The following is a 19,808-nucleotide window of genomic DNA, read 5'->3' as shown; positions in this document are numbered from 1 at the left end:
TCAGACTCCTCCTATACATCCTTTCAAACCCAACTTGAAAGTTCTCTTTTCTAGGAACCCCTACACCTGGCTCCGAAACAAAACCCTGGCTCTACCTCTGTCCTCTCTGGCTCTCCATCCCCCGTTAGGTACCATCTGAACACCTCAGTGGCTGGAGAACCTGTGAGGGCAGTGTTCAGGTCTCCTTTCTGTGGCACAGAGATGATTAAAGGCAGCCACGCGGGTGATGCTGACGGCACTGAGGAGAGATTTATTGGCAAACAGCTCTAGAAGGCGAAGTGTGTCCGTCTGGGGCCTGGGGGAGGCGGCCTCCAGCCAAGTTTGGCAGCCGCGTGTCCACGAGAAGCTAGGGCCCAGCCAGCCAAACTTTGTGACAGAAACTGGAGCTAGGCTGGGGACCCAGCTGGGCCGAACGCGGAGTTCTAGGACACGAGGCCGCGCGTCTCTGGCTGGGGAAAAGAGACACTTCTTCCTGCCTGGGCCGGCCTGGGGTGACCCGTGGGAACGAAACTGGGGCTGTGGAAGGAAGATCGCTCTGCACCCCACACGGGGCCTCGGGTCGCGGGCCCCCAGGGGAGATCAGGTGATCAGGATGGACCTCAGAAGGCAGAAAGGAGGAGGAGGCTCCTCTGGCTCCTCTGCCTGCCCCCTCCTCGACACCCCCCCCCCCCATGCCGGGCAGGAACCACAGGGGGAGCTGGGGTCCTGCACCCTGCAGCTGTTAGGGCGTCATGTCCGCAGCCAGAGTGGCTGCCCGCTTAGAGTGGCGGATGCCCATCGTATAGGCCGGGGCCCGGGCCCTGTTCAGGGTGACCTGCTCTGGGCTGTGGGTGCCAGGACCCGGGGTCTCCTCCAGAGGCCGCGGGGCCCGGGGCCGCCCCAGCATGGTGAAGGCAGGCCGGCGCAGCCGATAGGTGTTGGGGTCTGGGCTGTCGTACTGGCCAGGGCCTGGGATCTCGGCGGGGTCCTGGGGGGGTCGCACAGGAGGGGTGCGGCCCCCCACAGTGAAGCTGGGGCTGCTGGGCTTGACGAAGACCTGGGAGCCCCAGAGGGGAGGCATAGTGTAGGCATTTGGGGCGGGGGCAGAGGTGTCCAGGGGCTTGGGGCGCAGGCGGAAGCCCAGGGTGAACGCTGGGGGGTTCCTCTGGCCGGCAGGAGGCACCTTCTCCGGGCTGTAGGCCCCCGGGCCTGGGGTCACCTCCAGATCTGTGAGAATAGATGGGGAGTGAGCACGGCAGGGAGAACAGGCCTGCTCCCCGCGCCCACTTCCTCGGGAGAGTGACCTCTCAGCTGTCCAGCCTACCCTCACTGCTCCCAACAGCCCATGCCCAGGCTTGAGTCCAACCTCATAGTGGGACCCCACGGAGGGGGGGGGGTGGAGGGGGGCGCTCAGGGCCTCCCAGCAGCGGTTGGTTGGGCAGTCCCAGGAGTGCTGGAGGAGGGGAGAGCAGGCCAATGAAAGCAGAGTGTCTGGGCAGCTAAGGGAGGGAATGATAGGAGAGGCAGAGGGTGAAGGGTAAGTGGGTAATGGATGGCAGATGGATAGATGGGTCGGTGGGTAGAGGAGTTAGTAGGTAAATGATGGATGGGTGGGCAGATGAGTGGGTGAGTGATAGGTGGATAGATGGAAGATGGATAGGTGGATGGAGTGGGGGATGGATGGGGGAGTGGATAGGTGGATGGATGGAAGGATGGATGATGGATGGCTGCGTAGGTGAATGGGAGGATGGATGGATGGGTAGATGAGGAATGGATGGTTGGATAAATAGATGGATAGATAGTTGGGTGGATGGATGGATGCTCAGTGGATAGATGGGTGGATGGATGGATGAAAGCTGAGTGGATGGAGGGATAAATTGACAGGTGGAAGGGTGGATGGATGGGTGGGCAGATGGGTAGATGGATGATGTATGGGTGGGGGGATGAATGGATGGGTAGAAGGATGGATGGATGGATAGATGGTGACTGTATGGATGGATGTTCAGTGGATAGATGGGTGGATGGATGGATGAATAGTTGGGTGATGGAGGGATAGTTTGGTGCATGGGAAGGTGGATGGATGGATGGATGTGAACAGATGGATGGGTGAACAGTTGGGTGGATGGAGGGATAAATTGGTAGTTGGGTAGATGGATGGATAGATGATGGATGGATGGGTGGATGGATAGGTGGGTGGGTGGATGGCTAAGTGGGTGGACGGTCGACTAGGTGGGGAGGGGAGTATGGGTGGAAAGGCAGGGATGGTGGGTGGGGACAGCAGTGGAGGGTTGGTTCTCTGCGGGGTTGGAGGGTGGCGTGTGGAGACTGTGGATGGTGAGTGGGGTGTGGAGGAGGTGGGATGGTGAGCTGGTGATGGTGGTGGGGGAATGGGTGGGTCAGTGGGGGGTTATGTAGCAGCAGGTGAGCAGATGCAGAGGTAGGGTAGTGGGATGATGGGCTGGGGCCAAGCAAGGCCCTGGAGGCCAGGAAGGGGAGGCCTGGAGGCTGCCAGAGCCCTGCCTGTCCCTGCGGGCAGGATGAGCTCTCCGCCCCCAAATCCCACATGGATGGAGTCATGGCAGCCGCCCACTTTGCCATTCCCATTCTCTCAGTGCTCCGTGGTCCCTCCTCTGAGCCCCTGAGGTTTTATTTGGGGGGAGAGAGGGCCCCTGAGACACGGAGCACATACTCACCCCGTGACTTGCCGCGGCCCTGAATGGAGTAGGCAGGGGGACAGACACGGCCAAACCGGGTGACTTTCGGGTCCAGGAAGTAGACAGGCCCTGGACTGGTATCCTGGAGAGGTGCTGGGGAGAGGAACCCCAAGTTCTGAGGGTTCCCCCCGAGATGATTCTTTGCCCATGCCAGGCCTGGGGTCTCATGCCCTCCACCACAGGGGCTGCCACTATAGAGGTGCTAAGTGGGGGCAGCCTGGACTCCCCCACTGGGCTATGTGCTGGGTGGTGAGAATGACACACAAGCCGAGCACAGTGACTCACACCTGGAATCCCAGCTACGTACACAGCAGAGCTCAGGGGAACTGCAGTTCAAAGCCAACCCAGGGCCAAAAGTTAGAGAGTATCCTCCCCCCCGCCCCCCCCCCGACACATACCCCATCTCTATCAACAAGCCAGGCATAGTAGGGTACCTCTATCACCCCAGCTACCCAGGAGGCATAGGGTAGGAGGGTCCTGGTCCAAGCCTTAAGCAAAACTGTGAGACTTTGTGGGGAAAAATCAACAAATAACTAAAACAAAAAAAAGGCTAGGGGGCATGGTTTAAGTGGTAGCACACCTGCCTAGCAAGCCTGAGGCCCTGAGTTCAAGCCAAATAAAACAGTGAAATAAAGAAAGAGCATATAAAATCAGGGTGCTGGTGCTCCTAAATGAGGCCCTCTCAGCCCCATGGGCACGTGCCCCAAGAGGTGGCTAGGGTCACTCCCTGATCAGCAAAGCCCCAAGCATGCAGAACAGCCCCTGCCCCAGCATAGCTGTCGGTCCGGAAGGTGAGGGAGCCTCCAGTCTTTCTCCATCTTCCAGGAAGTCACTATGGCTCTGGGACCTCGCCAGGAAGACCAGCGGCCCTGGCCTGGCGGCACCTACCCCTGACTATTCTCCAGTCCTTCCCACCCTCCTCTCCAGACCTCCTTTCTGAGCCTCTGCCAAACTCCTCATCCTACACAGCCCGGATTCCCTGCTTTCAGATCCTCCAGCTATCCCAGGCCTTCAGCAATGGATTTCCTTGTCCCCTTCTACCCAAGTCCTGTCCCTCACCCAGGAGGGGACCAGGAGCTGAGCAGGATTCCCCTCGTCTTTCCCATTTCTCTGTAAGGGGCTGGGAATACGACGTAGTGGCAAGAGTGCTTGCCTCGTATACATGAAGCCCTGGGTTCGATTCCCCACCACCACATATACAGAAAATGGCCAGAGGTGGTGATGTGGCTCAAGTGGCAGTGTGCTAGCCTTGAGCAAAAAGAAGCCAGGGACAGGGCTCAGGCCCTGAGTTCAAGCCCCAGGACTGGGAAAAAAAAACAAAAACAACAAAAACCAATTTCTCTGTAAGAATTGAACTCCTACTGCTCACATTAAAAAAAAAAAAAAAATCCAAGCAGGAAAGGCTGACAAAGCACAGGTCTCAGCTAGGGCATACACCCCTGCTCCTGTTATTCTCCTTTTTTGTATCTTGATACTGGGCCTTGAACTCAGGGCCTGGGCACTGTCCTAGAGTTTTGTGTGTGTGTTTTTTTAACTCAAGGCTGGCACTCTACCAACTTGATCACGGCTCTGCTTCCAGCTTTTTGGTGGTTAATTGGAGTCTGTTGGAGATTTTCCTGCCTGGGCTGGCTTCAAACCCTGATCCTTAGATCTCAGCCTACTGAGTAGCTGGGATTACAGGTGTGAGCCACCAGGCCCACGCTGCCATTCTCCTCATCAGGAAGAAAGCAGGACCAGAGAACACACCAGCTTGCTTGAGGCCACACAGCAAGTGGGAGCTTCCCAACCCTGCCTTTTCTGCCTCATCTCCTGGGAAGCCTGTATGTGAGGGTTGTGGGGCCCCTACAGGGCTCCTGAAAGCTGGAGAGCCCCCCGTCCCCTGCAGGCCTTACCTTGGCTGGGCCTGCGAGCAAGCGAGTAAGCAGGGCTGGCTGTCTTGGTGCAGTCATGGTTGACGTAGCCCACGGTAGACGGAAGGACATACAAGCCAGGACCAGAGCCTAGGACCCAGAGCCCAAGTCAAGGCTGGGAACACCGAGACCGGGACAAGCCAGGGACAGAAGAGGGGCCCCTGTACCTGAGCCATGCCCCACCTCACCCCGCCACCACAGCACAGTGAAGGAGAGCAGGCTGCCACCCTGTCCTCCAGGTTAATCATGACTCCATCATGAATCACACAGTGGGACAGGGCTGAGGACCATGCAGAACATTTCAGGATGAGGGAGAAGCGGTGCAAAGGCCCTGGGGCAGGGGTGAGAACAGAGCCTGGTTCATGACTTGTGGGGGGTCACTGGGAATTGAGGCCGGGGCAGAGAGAGAGAGAGAGAGAGAGAGAGAGAGAGAGAGAGAGAGAGAGAGAGAGAGAGAGAGAGAGACAGAGAGAGAGAGAGAAACAGAGAGAGAGTGTCCCACGTGGGGAAACTGAGGCCAAGCAACAGAGGTTTTTTCGCAGGTGAGGAAACTTAAGTCTATGCTCCTGTCTCCTGCCCAGTTCCAGAACATTCCAGGGACCCCAACCGGGCACAATAATGGTTCTCCTCCATCTCTCCCCTTTATACCCCCCCTCCCCTCACCCCGGCCAGGCTGGCACGCACCGTTCTCCAGGGTGGCCATTCCACAGGACTTTCTCAGCCCCGTCTCCGGAATGTGGCCCTCAGCCACGCGCTGGGCCAGGGGCACCGTGGCCAGCCGCGTGGCAGGGTCGCAGCCGAGGGTCCCCATGGTGAGACCCGGGCGCGCCAGCTGCTCTGTCTGGCTGCTCTGGCACCGCGGGCCGGGCACTGTCCTCAATCGGTGCTGGCAGAGGTCTGGCCTCACCACACCCTCCGTCAGCCATACAGACGGCTCCTTGTCCCCGGGCGCGGAGCGCGGGGCGCAGGCCCGGGCCAGGCTGCTCGGCCGGACGCTGGCCTGGAAGTGGAGCTGAGATCGAGTGTCACCAGGCTGGCTGCTTGGGCCAGGAAGGAATCCGGTGTCGGCAGAGCAGGTCCCCAGGGAGCCAGCCAAGCTGGGTGGCCCAGGCCAAAGCAGGCCCCCGGGAGCCAGGCTGTAAACAGGACACCCAGGGCAGCCGGGAGGGAACCAACCGCAGTGCACGTTCACAGCTGGGTCCCCGAGCATCCTCCCAGACGTTCCTTCCTTCATGCAACACATACCTCCTGCCCATCCGCCATTAGCCAGGCTCTGCTCGAGGCTGTGGACAGGACACAGGCAGGCAGGCAGAGGCCTGGGGCTCCTGGGAGAGGAGAGAGAAAACAAACCATCCATGGAATAAATGAGTGACATATAGGGGGACACTACATTCAAAGGGATCGGCTGAGGGGCTGGGGATATGGCCTAGTGGCAAGAGTGCCTGCCTCATATACATGAGGCCCTGGGTTCAATTCCCAAGCACCACCTATACAGAAAATGGCCAGAAGTGGCGCTGTGGCTCAAGTGGCAGAGTGCTAGCCTTGAGCAAAAAGAAGCCAGGGACAGTGCTCAGGCCCAGAGTCCAAGCCCCAGGACTGGCCAAAAAAAAAAAAAAGGGATCGGCTGGGTGCTGGTGGCTCACTTCTGTCATCCCAGCTATGTAGGAGGCTGGGATCTAAGGATCCAGGTTTGAAGCCAAGCCAGGCAGGAAAGTCCTGGAGACCCTTATCTCCAATGAACCACTTTAAAAAGCCAGAAGTGGAGCTGTGGCTCAAGTGGTAGAGTGCTAGCCTTGAGGGAGAAAAGAAAAGAAAAAGCTCAAAGACAGTGCCCAGGGCCTGAGTGCAAGCCCCAGGACTAGTACAAATAAATAAATCTATCAGGGGGAGCGTAGACCAGTATCAGTAGCAGAAGAGGAAATCGAGTGCAGACTCTCACACACACACACACACCAACTCCTGCTCCTTTTGGGGACAAAATAGTTGTTTGTTTGTTTGTTTGTGTTTTAATTGTACATGCCAGTCCTGGGGCTTGAACTCAAGGCCTGGGTGCTTTCCCGAGCTTTTTAGCTGGAGACTGGTACTCTACCACTTGAATCACAGCTTCACTTCTGGGGGTGTTTTTTTGGTAGTTAGTAGGAGATACGCGTCTCACCAACTTCCCTGCCTGGGCTGGCCTCTGGCCAGAGATCCTCCCATCTCAGCCACCTGAGTAGCCGGGATTACAGGCATGAGCCAGGCACAGGGCCCAACCCTGACTCAGATGTTAGATCAAGGTCACCAGCTCAGCCCTCTGGTGATAATAAGAATCCCCAAGCTCTCAAGCATGCGCAGATACTACCGGTCCCTGTCTCCATTTCCCCTTTTGCTCCCCCTGCCCTGTCAGCTCTGGCCACAAGTGTCCAAGGCCCTTCACGGCTTGGCCATCACTTCTGCCCCCTGCACCTGGGGGCCTCAGCAAGGCCTTCCTTCCCCACCTCACCCCTGGCTGCCAGTCCACCCGCTGAGCCCACTGCGTCTTCTCAACCCATCTTTATCCTGTATCACTGGCACAACAGGTGTGTACTACCATACCCAACCTTGTATGGATCCAGAAGGAGGTCTTGAAATGTGTCATTATCTAGGCTGGCCCAGAGCCACAGTTCTCCGGATCCCAGCCTGCTGAGGGTAGCTAGGATTCGAGGCATGAGCCCTCCTAGTCATCAACACTGAAGCCCAGGGAGCAAGAGGCAGGGGGAGGAGGCTGTGGGGAGGACTTGGGCTTTGACTCAAGGAAAGGTGGGAGCAGTGGAAGATGATGGTCAGGGAAAGGGATCGGACAGGCTGTGCTCACATGCGCCCTCTGGTGGCTCCTAGCAGAACAGACCCCCAGACCAGGGCCAACTACATGGAGGTCCAGCTGCAAGTGATGGAGAAAGATTATGACAAGGAAAGAGGTAGAGGAGGAGGAGGGGGGAGGGTTAGAGGGGGGAGAGGGGGAGGAGGAAGGGAAGAAGGAGGAGGTGGTTTTGTTGTACCAGTCCTAGGGCTTGAACTCAGGACCTGGTCATTGTCTCTGAAATTTTTGTTGTTGTTGATTGTGGGGCTTGAACTCAGGACCCTGGGTACTGTCACTGAGTTCTTTCACTCAAGGCTAGTGTTCTCAAACTTAAACCATAGTGCCACTTCCAGTTTTCTGATGGTTCATTGGAGATAAGAGTCTCATGGACTTTTCTTCCCCGGGCTGGCTTTGAACCACAATCCTCAGATCTCAACCTTATGAGTAGCTAGGATTACAGGTGTGAGCCACCAGTGTCCGGCCAGTGATGATGGTATTTCTATGCGCCTGATGTGTGTGAACCATATGTCTTGCTTAGAGGCACTGAAAGTTTGCCAAAGTTGTCGGGAGCCAGTGTCTCACGCCTGTAGGCTGGAGACTGTCATCAATTAACTTGCAAAAAAGGGGGTTGGGGGCATGGCTCAAGTGGTACACTGCCACCTGTGAGCAAGTCAACTAAAAGAAAGTGCAAAGCCCAGAGATCAAGTTCAACACAGGCAGATAAATAAATGATAAACAGGAGGTTTGCCAAACCTGCTTGCGCCCCAGGATTTATTTCTGCCTTGACGCCCTCTGCTGGGAGAGTGTATTTGTTATTGTGGTTGATGAAGCAAATCACTTGATGGCTTAACACAGTAGGTTTAGCTGGGCATCCCGTGCTCAGGCCTGTAATCCAACTACTCTACTCAAGGGGCTGAGATCTGAGGATCGTGGTTCCAAGCCAGCCAGAGGAGGAAAGTTCCTGTGACTCTTATCAACAATGAACCACCAGAAAACTGGAAGTGGTGCTGTGGCTCGTGATAAAGCACCAGACTTGAGTGGGGGGGTGGGGGGGGGGAGCTCAGGGACAGTGCCCAGGCTCTGAGTTAAAGACCCAGGAACAGCACAAAGGGAAAAAAAACTAATGAACAATCCTAAGTCTTGGACATCTGGATAGACAGCTGTGACCTGCGCTATGCACTGGCCATCTGAGGCACCTGTGCATGTAACATATGAACACACCACGTGTATACATGCATGTGTGCACACACTGATGCACATGGACTTGCACGCAGGGACCACACATGGGTGTGCAGAGCACACAGGCACCTGCAGAGGCAGGCGCTGCAGTACAGGATTCCTGCATCCTGAACACCTGGACACGGCCCCGGGCAAACTGTATGTACAAAGACCCTGGCTACAGAACAGATCAGTGTGCACAGCCGTGCTGCCAAGCCAAGTTCCCTGTCTGTCTATATTTATGTCTTTGTTGTGATAGTGGGATTTGAACCAAGGGCCTTGTGTTCACTTGCTTGCTTGGCTGGTGCTCTACCACTTGAGCTGTGCCTCCAGCCTGCCTTTTTGCTGGTTAATTTGGAAGTAGAATCTCACAGACTTTTCTACTCAGGCGGGCTTCGAACTGCTACCCTTTGGATCTCAGCCTCCTGGGTAGCTAGGATTACAGGTGTGTGTGTGTGTGTGTGTGTGTGTGTGTGTGTGTGTGACTTGTACCCATCCAAGTTTGATGCCCGATGTGATATTTTTCAGCCTTTTTTGCTTTAGTTTGATCCTCAGATGCCCTTTTGCCAGAGGTCATGCCTTTGGATCATTTCCACCTCCAGAGTAGCTGGGATTACAGGTGTGCGTTGCCATACCCTGCTCCATCTTTTTAAAAATCCATCTGGTGGGTCATGGACAAAGATGCCAGCAGCCTAGGCTAGATCCCAGGAGACTGGGTTTCTTGGGTGACCTGCTGTTTCCTGTGTCCCTGGCACATGGTGGCTGCGGGATGGGTAGAGGCCACGGCTTTGTGGGTGACGCCTCCTACACCCTGTGCCAGTTCACATTGTGTCACTGCCATCTCCCTGGAGACCGGGCGCCTTTGTGCTCTATCCATACCGGGCGCTCTGACTCAGACTCACGCGGCTCTGTGGCCGCCTGCCCCTTTTGTCCCCTGGGGACTCAAACAAGGGACACTTGTCCTTCCCCTGAGGACACAGAGAACTTGCAGGGCTCCTGTTCTCAAACTCCCACCCCCACCCCGCTTCAGAAAGGGTTGCTGTCCATACAGTCAGTGAGGACCATAGTGAGGCTGGCTCATGGCCTTCTGGGAATCCAGACGAGCCCAGGAGCCCCCTTTCCAGAGAAGAATACCAGCAGGTGCAGCGCCTCTGTGTGTGCACATGTGCCTAAAAACAAAAGGTGCCTTAAAAGGGGAAGTGGAGCTGTGGCTCACGTGATGGAGCACTAGCCTTGAGCAAAAGAGTTCAAGCCCAAGAACCCCCCCCCCCCCAAAAAAAAAGAAGAGTCTCAGCCTTTCCTGCCCAGGCTGACTTCAAATCTAGATCGGCATACCCCAGTCTCCTGGGCAGCTAGGATTACAGGTGTGAGCCACCAGTGCCCAGCTTCTCATTTGATTTTTATGCCCAAAGCTGGTTCTCTACCACTTGAGCCACATGTCCACTTCCGGCTTCTTGGTAATTCATTGGAGATAGAATCTTCTGATGTCAACCTCAGTTCTCAGATCTCAGCCTTCTAAGTAGCCTGGATTACAGGTATGAGCCACCAATGCCTGGCCAGGCTCTGCTGTCCCTACAAAGTCCTCCAAGACCCACCTCTTCCCCCCCCCCCATGCAGCCCCTGTGGCCTCCCACTTGCTAGGCCTTCCACCCAAATTCCCTCTCTCAGGGAGCCACTAGCTCCCTGGTTCCTATGGGTCCTTGCTCTCTCAATCTGCCCGCCCCGTTTCATCCCCATTTCCACTTTGTGTGTTTAGTAATGAGCACACACTACTCTGGATTGGGACTTAGTGTGGACGCAGCACACCTCTGCCTGTTTGTGATGCTCGGGCTTGGGCTCTGAGTGTCCCAAGAATCAGCATGGCTCCCTGGTTGGTACTACTGGGAGGTGGTAGGAACTTTAGAGTTGGGGCTAGTTGGGAGGTCGTTGGGTCACAGAGGACATGGCCTCAAAGAGCCTGGGATCCTGCCTATTCCTCTCTCTCTCTCTCTCTCTCTCTCTCTCTCTCTCTCTCTCTCTCTCTCTCTCTCTCTCTCTCTCTCTCTGGCCATGAGGTGAGCAGCTGACCCTTCTATGGCCTCACCGCCATGATGTGTGATCTCACCCACAGGCCCCAAGCAACAACCTCAATAAATCACAGTCTGGAACTTCCAAACTGTGAGACAAAATAATTGATCACCTCATATGCTTTTTTAAAATGTTTTTAATTGTTATTATAAAGGTTACAGTTACATAAGTCAGGTAATGAGTACATTTCTTTACTTTTTCCCCTCCCAGTCCAGGGGCTTGAACTCAGGTCCTGAGCACTGTCTCTGAACTTCTGTAGATCAAGACTAGTGCTCCACCACTTGGAGTAGTTTATTAGAGATGAGAGTCTCACAGTGTCCTGCCCAGGCTGGCTTGGAACTGCGATCCTCACATCTCAGCCTCCTGAGCAGCCAGGATTATAGGTGTGAGCCACTGGTGCCCAGCTTGATGAATACCTTTCTTTTTGGACAACATCACCCCTCCCCTTGCTCTCTCCCAGTTTTTCCCTCCTATCCCCACCCACAAGTTGTATAGCTCATTTTCAATGTAGTGTCTTTTTGAGTATCATATTTGTTTATACATATTTATGTATGTATGTGTGTATTATATATATTAATGTGTGTCTGTGTGTGTGCCAGTCCTGGGGCTTGAACTCAAGGCCTGGGTGTTGTCCCTGAGCTTCTTTTGTGCTCAAAGCCAGCACTATACCACCTGAACCACAGATCCATTTTCAACTTTTTTGGTGCTACACTGGAGGTAAGAGTTTCACAAACTTTCCTGCACCAGCTGACATTGAATTGCAAACCTCAGATCTCAGCCTCCTGAGAAGCTGTGATTACAGGTACAGAAGCAAGGCTTAAGTTTCTCCCATTAAAAATAGAAGCTCCTGTGCTCTAGTGGCAAGAGTGCTTGCCTTATATACATGAAGTCCTGGGTTCGATTCCCCAGCACCACATAAATAGGAAGCAGCCAGAAGTGGCGCTGTGGCTCAAGTGGCAGAGTGCTAGCCTTGAGCAAAAAAAAGGAAGCCAGGGACACTGCTCAGGCCCTGAGTCCAAGGCCCAGGACTGGCAAAACAAAAACAAAAACAAAAACAAAACAGAAGCTCCTTCGGGCTGGAATCTGTGCACCTCTCACTGTGCTTATCTCCCTGATGCCTTTAACAATGGTTGGTATACAGCAGACACTCACTAAATGTGTCTTGAACAGGACACATTCCTTGAACAGGGCCATTCCTCACAAACACCCTCCAAACCTTAAAGCATTCAAATTCCCCAACACCTTCATGCTAGACAGGCAGTAACACCAGCCAGTCCCTCTTCCTCTGCTTTATCCTGGCAATAAAGTCCTGGCTCGGGGCTGGGGATATAGCCTAGTGGCAAGAGTGCCTGCCTCGGATACACGAGGCCCTAGGTTCGATTCCCCAGCACCACATATACAGAAAACGGCCAGAAGCGGCGCTGTGGCTCAAGTGGCGGAGTGCTAGCCTTGAGCGGGAAGAAGCCAGGGACAGTGCTCAGGCCCTGAGTCCAAGGCCCAGGACTGGCCAAAAAAAAAAAAAAAAAAAAAAAAAAGTCCTGGCTCTTAGCAACCTCATCATCATAATCCCAGTCCCTAGCAATAGAATCCCGCTTCCTAGCAACAGGACGCAGACACAAGCCACCGAAGCCCACGTCCCTAGCAACGGGTCCCAGACTTAACCAACCTGGTCCCAGCCCTTAGGAACAGGGAGCCTGGCCCCTAGCAACAGGATCCCAGCCTTGGTAACCTGGTCTCAGCTCTAGCAACGGGGCCGCAGCCTTGGCAACGCGATCTCAGACCCGCGCAACAGGATCCCAGCGCCACGGCCCCAGCACCACGATGCCAGCTCCCAGCGCTGCAGGGCTCTGGTGCACTTGGCAAAATGCCTCCAGCCTGCAGGCCAGAACAAGACAACCGAGCGCCCGAGCTGGTCTCCGGCTCCAGCCTGGGAGGGCAAAGGTGCCTAGATCACCCCAGGAGAGAACAGGGGGTGACCGGAGGAAGCCGGCTCCCACAGCCCGGTCTTTCCCGCGGGCCTGGGCGCTGCACTGAGCCCAGCCAGGCAAGGAGGCCCGAGGGCAGTCGGGAGAGGTGGGCGTGGCAACGGCTTTAGAGGGAAGTGTCCTTGCGCGAAGGGGCGGGGCCTGTGTGAGGCCGAGCGCGGCGGGGCGGGGGAATGATGAACAGGATCCTGGAGGATTGGGCGTAGCAGACGCGGGAGGGGCGGAGACTAAGGAATCAGTGGGACTGGAGGCGGGGCGGGGCCTCTGTGGGGGGTTGTGGGAGCGGAGCCTTTGCGCGGGCGTGGTTTCTTGACAGGGCGTGGTTTATGGTGGACGGAGCTTTGTGGGAAGTGTTTGTTTTGGCGTGGCTTGTGGGCGAGGGCGCGGTTTGTGGTGGGCGGGGCTTCGTGGAACAACTTTCGCGTGGGCGTGGCTTTTGTTTGTGGGCGTGGTTTGTGGTGGGCGGGCATTGCGGGGCGGGGCTTGAGAGGGGCTGTGACAGAGTGCCAGGCTTGAGCGACAAAGCTAAGGGACACTTGGGTGGAGGGGACAGGGGGCTCATGCCTGTAATCCTAACTACACAGGAGCCGGAGATCTGAGGATCAAGGTTCAAAGCCAGCCTAGGTAGGAAGGTCTGTGACTTGTATCTCCAATGAACCACTAGAAAACCCGAAGTGGAGCTGTGGTTCAAGTGGTACAATGCTAGCCTGGAGCTAAACTACTGAGGGACAGCAGCACCCAGACCCTATATTGGGGCGCGCGCACACAAACAGGAATGTTTGGGCCCAGGCAAAGGTTAGACAGACCTTTGATCTCATCCCATCTCCATCTGTGTATAGCATGCCTCCTGGGGGGACCCCTCCCAAGTCCACCATACATCTAGATTGTGAGCTGCTCTGACCCTACCAGGCCAGTTCAGCCTAGCAGCCTATGTGACATATGGGGCCTCAGGCCTTTCCCCTTATTGACCACTAGAGGGAAGATTCTGGCACACTGGTGAAAGCTCTAAACTGCCCAGGCTCCCCAGAGCCACAGGCACGCGTCCTTCCTCTCCCACTCAGCATCTCTTCACGGACAGACCTCCAGCCCTTCCCACACCCCTGCACCGGCCACTCCTCAAGGACACGAAGCTTCCTTCCAGCCGCCTCTCTGTTTCTGCCCACTCTAGTCTTGTATTTCATTGGAGAACCCTCGTTGTTCCCTCTCATCCAGAAACGCAAAAGGCCTAGGTGTTCCCCTGGCCAGCCCTGGCCCTGCCAAGTGCCCCTGTGTCTAAGTGTGGGATGAGGAGGAAGGCACAGGGGTCTCATGTTTCCCACCAGGACACTAAGCACCAGTGGCTGGACCACACAAACTTTATTCTCCGGCTCTGGATGGGCAGGTATAGGAAGCCCATGAAAGGGGACACTGTCAGTCCTCTTGCTGTCCAGAACCCTGCAGCAGGGTGTGGGAAGAGGCCGCCTGCTCGTACCTCTTATTCTGGCAAAGGCAGGAGCCGCAAGGGAGCCGGGAGGTGGGTGTGCTCTTCAACTCGTGTCCACCAATGTCTCCACAGGCAATAGATGAGCATGGCCAGCAGGAGCAGCCCCAGGACCAAGCTGCTTATCCAGGGGCCACTGGGTGGCTGGACAACCTTAGGACCCGGTGCTAGGAAAGCAGGAAAGAGGGTGGTCAGACCTTTGTAGGCCTCCACCCCATAGCACTGATCCGGGATCCTGAAGTCTTACAATGGACTTCATAGTGGACATGTGGGGTTTTAATAGAACCTTACAAGTCAGAAGTGGAAGCTGGGTACTGGTGGCTCACGCCTGTAATTCTAGCTACACAGGAGACTGAGATATGAGGATCATAGTCCCAAGCTAGCCCAGCAGGACAATCCATGAGATTCTTATTTCCAATTAACTACTAAAAAGCTGGATGTGGAGCTGTGGCTCAATGTGGTAGAGTGTTAACCTTGAGCAAAAGAGCTCAGGGACAGCACGCATGCCCTGAGTTCAAGCCCCAGAAATGGCAAAAAGAAAAAAAATCAAACAATTTAGAACTTGGCTGACCAATGAGGTGGCCACTGGTTTTACCTGCATGTGAAATGCAGCCAGTCTAAATAGAAAAGAGCTGCCCCTCACAACTCTCCTGCTTCCCAAAAACACAATGCAAAAAACACAGAACATATTAAAAAGAACCAAATGAGAGGCTGGGAATATGGCCTAGTGGTAGAGTGCTTGCCTCCTATACATTAGGCCCTGGGTTTGATTCCTCGGCACCACATATATAGAAAATGGCCAGAGGTGGTGCTGTGGCTCAAGTGGTAGAGTGCTAGCCTTGAGCAAAAAGAAGCCAGGGACAGTGTTCAGGCCCTGAGTTCAAGCCCCAGGACTGGCCAAAAAGAAGAACCAAATGTGCAGTATCAGTGTCACATAATATACAGGACAGTATTGCAGGACCTTCTCCTTTCTAGGCAGGCCCAGTGTCACTAAGCCACTCCGGCAGCTCAAGTTTCTAACATTTTATTTGGTGCTAGTCCTGGAATTTGAACTCAGGGCCTGAGCACTGTCCCCGAGCTTTTCCCAAAGCTGGTGCCCTACTGCTTGAGCCACAGCTCCAGCCCCAGACTTTTGCTGGTTAATTGGAGATAAGATCCTTGCAGACTTTCCTGTCCAGGATAGCCTCACACTGCAGTCCTCAATTCTCAGCCTCATGAGTAGCTAGGATTATAGGCATGAGCACCGGTACCCAGCTACCAGTCCTTTTTTGTTTTCATTATTTTTGGAAGCACCTGTTTTCTCAAGGGTCAAGCCAGAATCAGATACCCAAATGGGAATTGGAACCCTGGACCTTCAGATTAAAAGTCCGATGCTCTACTGACTGAACTATCTGGGCCCCTTTGCTTTAGTTAATTTGTGACAGGGTCTTGCGCTTTTGCGCAGGCTGGTCTCAAACTCTCCAGAGTAGTTGGGATTACAGGTGGGAGCTACTGACTACAACCACCTACAAAATGCTCTGAAATTTACATGGTCCCTGGAGTCTCCAAAGCCAGAGGTCCACTGGACTGATGGGGAAACAGAGGCTGCACAGGAAATAGCAATATCTTGTTTTGGGTTTGTTGGTTTTTTTCCCCGAGACCAGGACTTGAACTGGGTATCTGATGCTTTTGCTCATTGGCTGGCACTCTACCACCTGAACCATGCCTCCAACCCCAGCCATTTCTTATGGCCCCGGCACCAGTACTCACAGGTTTGGGGGAACACTTGGCCAGGAACATACAGGCTAGCCACCTGGCCACCCGGGTCCAGGCGACACTGGAACCAGCCCCCAGGGATGGAACTAGCGGGTGGCACGCTCAGCCACGCCTGGGCTCCGGCTTCCCTCCTGTGATAGGCAGCCAGTCCCCCAGGAGCCAGGGTCCAGCGCACGGCCACACCGGAGCCACAGGGCGCCTCACAGAGCAGCTCCCAGTGGAATTCCTTCTCCTCCGTGCGGGTGACCTGGTGGATCTCAGGGTGACAGGTCCCAGAGGAGCTGAGAATCTTGGGGCTACGTGTGGAGCGCTGCTGGGGGGTAGCGGGCAAGGAGCTGGGAGAGTCCCTGGAGATGGCCTGGGGGGCGTCGATGGAGGTCACACTGGGGGACTCCCGGGAGGTGGCACCAGGGGGCGCTGGTGAAGTCTGGCTGTGCAGGACTGAAAACAATGACCTTTATTTTCTTCTTTCTTTCTTTCCTGTTGCCCCAGGACCCCTCTCCTGCCACAGCTGCCTCATCTGGACCCTGAGACTGGGCCAGAACTCCTCCATAAGCCTCCTTCCTGGACCCCTGGGGCCACACAGGACATGACAGTGGGCTGGACCAGGGCTGCGTGTCCCGGCTTCCACTCGCTCAGTAAAAGCCAGCAGTGGAAGGCTGAGACAGATGTTAGAAAAACTAGAGCTATGGGACCGGCACCAATAAGCTGAATTAACAAGTATCTCTGGTTATCACATGAGAACTTGCTCAAAAACAGCTCCGCCGGGTGCCGATGGCTCACGCCTGTCATCCTAGCTACTCAGGAGGCCGAGATTTGAGGATCAAGGTTCAAAGCCAGCCCAAGCAGGAAACTCGGAGACTCTTATCCCAATGAACCACAAAAGGCTGGAAGTAGAGCTGTGGCTCAAGTGGTAAAGAGCACTAACTTTGAACACAAAAGCTCAGGGACAGCGCCCATGTTCAGAGCTGGAGCCCCAGGACTGGGTCTTCCCAAGTGCCCAGGGGCAGGCACTATAAGCAGTACCACCGAGGCGGGGCATGGGTGTGGCCAGGGCCCAGCAGGCTCACCTGGAAAGGCCCGGGAATGGCTTTCTTCCAGGCCAGGTAATCGCATGGTAGCCTGGCACAGGAGGGCAGATGAGGTGGGGATCTGCAAGGCAGGCACTAGCCAACGCTCTGTCACTCGGAACAGGGGGCCCTCTGCTTCCTGGGGCTCCTCCTCCTCCTCCTCCTCACGATCCAGGGCCCTGACACCCTCCAGATCTTGGCCTCCTAGGAGCAGGGTGAAGAAGAGGGTATCCGGGCCTGGGGGAGTGACGTTGTGAGCGGTGCAGGATACTTCTTGGTTCCGCCCAGGCACCAGAGCTGTTGGGGACACAGCCAGCTGGTCCGGGAAGGCTGGGGAAAGAGGGGAAGGCCAAGGGCTTAGCCAAGGGCTTAGCCAAGAGGCCACGGGTGAACCCGATGGAAAGTTTTCATCCAGGATGAGGAGGCTGTGCACCCTAGGAAGCCCGGGGAAGAGGGGCTGGGAGAATTAGGGGGGAACAGTGACACTGGGCAATCTGGGGAGGGGAGACCTTCAGGATAGGGAGGAGTGGGCACCGGGAAGGGCAGAGCAGGACGGGGACCAAACAGGACCTCACCATACACAAGGATCTGCACGGAATGCTGGAAGGTGCGGTTCTTGCAGGAGCCCACGCACAAACGGGTGCCGGTGGCTGACAGCCCAGCCCGGTGCACAGAGAGGACGCTGTTGCCCGGGCCTGACTGCACGGCACCCAGGGCAGTGTCCAGGCCGTGCCACTTCACGTTGGCCGCCTTGTCGTCCCCACAGGATAAGCTGCAGGTGAGCTGGCACGCCCCACCCAGTGGCACAATGACCACTGGCCCAGGGGGCTCCACGCGGAGGGCCTGGCCTGAGGGGGCAGGGCGCTCAGCTCTGCACAGGCATCTGAGCCAGACCCACAGCCCGGCCCTGGCCCCTGCCCTGAACCCCCCTAAGCCCTCTCTGCCACATTGGTCAGAGGGGAGCCAGAGACACCCCACCCTCCAGGCTTCCTTAGCCCGGCTTCTTTGAATCTCCCTTCTAGCAGAGTTCTCAAACATCCCTTTCTGGAACCCTTCCCCTCCCTGGGAATTCTTTGCTTTCTGAGAACCCCTCCTTTCCCCCAAGCCCCCCTTGCCCAGTCTCCTCCCTTCTCCAACCCCTTCCCTTGGTTTTTGGATTCTGGTGCAGGTGCTGGGGCTTGAACTCAGAACCTGCCCACTGTCCCTGTGGTTTTTTTGCTCAAGGCTAGCACTCTATCACCGGAGCCACAGCCCCACTCCCAGATTCTTGCTGGTTAACTGGAGCTATGAGGCTCCCAGACTTTCCTTCCCCAAGCCAGTTTCGAGCCACAATCGTTAGATCTCAGCCTCCTGAGTAGCTAGGATGACAAGCATGAGCCCCCAGCCTGTGTCTGCCTTCCTCTCTCTTGAGCCCTCTCCCCTCCCTAGCCCCCTCTTCTTTCCTACACCTATCCCTTCCCTAGCCCCCTTCGAAGCCCCTTCTCCTCCCAGTCCTCATTCACTCACCATGGCCTGGCTGGAGGAGCCCCAGGAACATGGCCAGGGCCAGCAGGATAGCCAGGCCGCGCTTCATGCTGGTCCCTCTCTGTCTTATTGCCAGCGGGGGAAGCGGTTTAAATAGCAGGGGCCCCGGCTGCTTCCCTGCCCACTCCCCCTGCTGCTCCCCGGGGGTTTCCTGGGGGGGGCTTTCCCAGCCTGACCCTCCACCCTGGAGATGGCAGAGAGGCAAGGGCCGGGGGCCAAATCTTCAGCCAGGACCCCAAGACTGCAGTTGGAACAGACTGGGTGGAAAGGTCTGGGCCGGTTCCCAGCCCTGAGTTTTGTGGACGGGAAGGCAGAGGCTGGAGGCCAGAGGCCGGAGGTGTGGAGCATGGAGGTCAAGTGTATGGAAATCACAGGCAGCTCCCACACAAGCCCTCCTCCCTCCGAGCCAGGTCAGCCAAGCTACAGCATCGCTTCTGCAGAAAGCCAGCTGGGGGCAGCAGAGAGCAGCCTCTGGGGCTGCGTGCCTGGGGTGGGCTTGAGGCCCTCTCTCAGAAGAGGAAGATCTGAGCCAGGTTGCTGTCCCAGCGCCTCAGGAGGCTGAGACCTGAGGATCGCGGTTTGAAGCCAGCCAGGGCAGGAAAGTCTGTGAGACTCTTAACTCCAATTGAGCACCAAAAAGCCAGAAGTGGAACTGTGGTTCGAGTGGTAGAGAGCCAGCCTTGAGCAAAAGAATTCGGGGACAATACTCAGTTCAAGCCCCAGGACTCACACACACACACACACACACACACACACACACACACACAAAAGGTGGGATTTGGATTTAGGGGCCGCTTGGTGAATAGGGCTGGGCCCTGACCTCCCGGCTACCTTCAGTGAGTCTGAGGACATTTTTGACACTGGCCCCAAATCCCCAGCTTCCTCCCGAGTCTGGCCCTTCATGGCACACTTCTCGCCCAACCCAGAGTAACACTGTGAGCACCTCACTGGGATCAGCACACCAATACCCCTAGGGGACGACAAGGAGGAAAACCCAAAGTCAGTCCTTCAGGGTCTGTCCCTGTCTCAGGCAACCACAGGGCCTTTGCTCAGTCACTGTCCAGATGGCCCTGACAGTGCTCCCCACCTCCCAAGCCTGCTCCTCCTCTGCTCTAGGTGAGGGTGTGGCTACAGGTGGGGGGCCCTGTGCCTCTACTTGAGGCGTAACTGTTGTCTGCTTCCACCAGGACCCCACAGCTCTCAGGCTTGCCGGAGGAGAATGGAGAGATGTGACTGGACCTTGGCTGACCTCTAGTGTGGCCTCAGTTTCCCCACTGTGTAAGGAGAA

The 19,808-nt window shown here is 56.0% G+C and overlaps 2 protein-coding genes across 2 annotated transcripts; both read right to left on the bottom strand.

Moving 5' to 3' along the window:
- Positions 1–721: 721 nt before the first annotated feature.
- Positions 722–5,414, bottom strand: Odf3l2 (outer dense fiber of sperm tails 3 like 2). The gene is made up of 4 exons (XM_048340621.1): positions 5,288–5,414; positions 4,586–4,693; positions 2,673–2,786; positions 722–1,206 (listed from the first exon to the last, which is right to left on the bottom strand). The coding sequence occupies exons 1-4, from the start codon at positions 5,412–5,414 to the stop codon at positions 722–724; spliced, it is 834 nt and encodes a 277-aa protein (XP_048196578.1).
- An 8,621-nt stretch (positions 5,415–14,035) lies between these two features.
- Positions 14,036–18,569, bottom strand: Madcam1 (mucosal vascular addressin cell adhesion molecule 1). The gene is made up of 5 exons (XM_048340856.1): positions 18,503–18,569; positions 17,572–17,844; positions 16,997–17,326; positions 15,921–16,367; positions 14,036–14,338 (listed from the first exon to the last, which is right to left on the bottom strand). Exons 1-5 carry the CDS (start codon positions 18,567–18,569, stop codon positions 14,166–14,168), a joined length of 1,290 nt encoding a protein of 429 aa, XP_048196813.1. The 3' UTR covers positions 14,036–14,165.
- Positions 18,570–19,808: the final 1,239 nt, after the last annotated feature.

The sequence above is a fragment of the Perognathus longimembris genome, chromosome 3, assembly GCF_023159225.1.
Source record: "Perognathus longimembris pacificus isolate PPM17 chromosome 3, ASM2315922v1, whole genome shotgun sequence".
Classification (NCBI taxonomy): Eukaryota; Metazoa; Chordata; class Mammalia; order Rodentia; family Heteromyidae; genus Perognathus; species Perognathus longimembris.
The sequence above is the reverse complement of the archived record's forward strand: the minus strand, read 5'-3'. Positions and strand labels throughout refer to the sequence as shown.

Coding starts and splice junctions, on each gene's coding strand:
- Odf3l2 (XM_048340621.1), bottom strand. CDS start 5,414: ATGGGGACCCTCGGCTGCGACCCTGCCACGCGGCTGGCCACGGTGCCC. Junction 4,694..5,287: donor AATGGCCACCCTGGAGAACG/GTGCGTGCCAGC, acceptor TCTGGGTCCTAG/GCTCTGGTCCTGGCTTGTAT. Junction 2,787..4,585: donor TGCTCGCAGGCCCAGCCAAG/GTAAGGCCTGCA, acceptor TCCTCTCCCCAG/CACCTCTCCAGGATACCAGT.
- Madcam1 (XM_048340856.1), bottom strand. CDS start 18,569: ATGAAGCGCGGCCTGGCTATCCTGCTGGCCCTGGCCATGTTCCTGGGG. Junction 17,845..18,502: donor GCTCCTCCAGCCAGGCCATG/GTGAGTGAATGA, acceptor CTGCCCCCTCAG/GCCAGGCCCTCCGCGTGGAG. Junction 14,339..15,920: donor CCAAGTGTTCCCCCAAACCT/GTGAGTACTGGT, acceptor CTGCTTTCCTAG/CACCGGGTCCTAAGGTTGTC.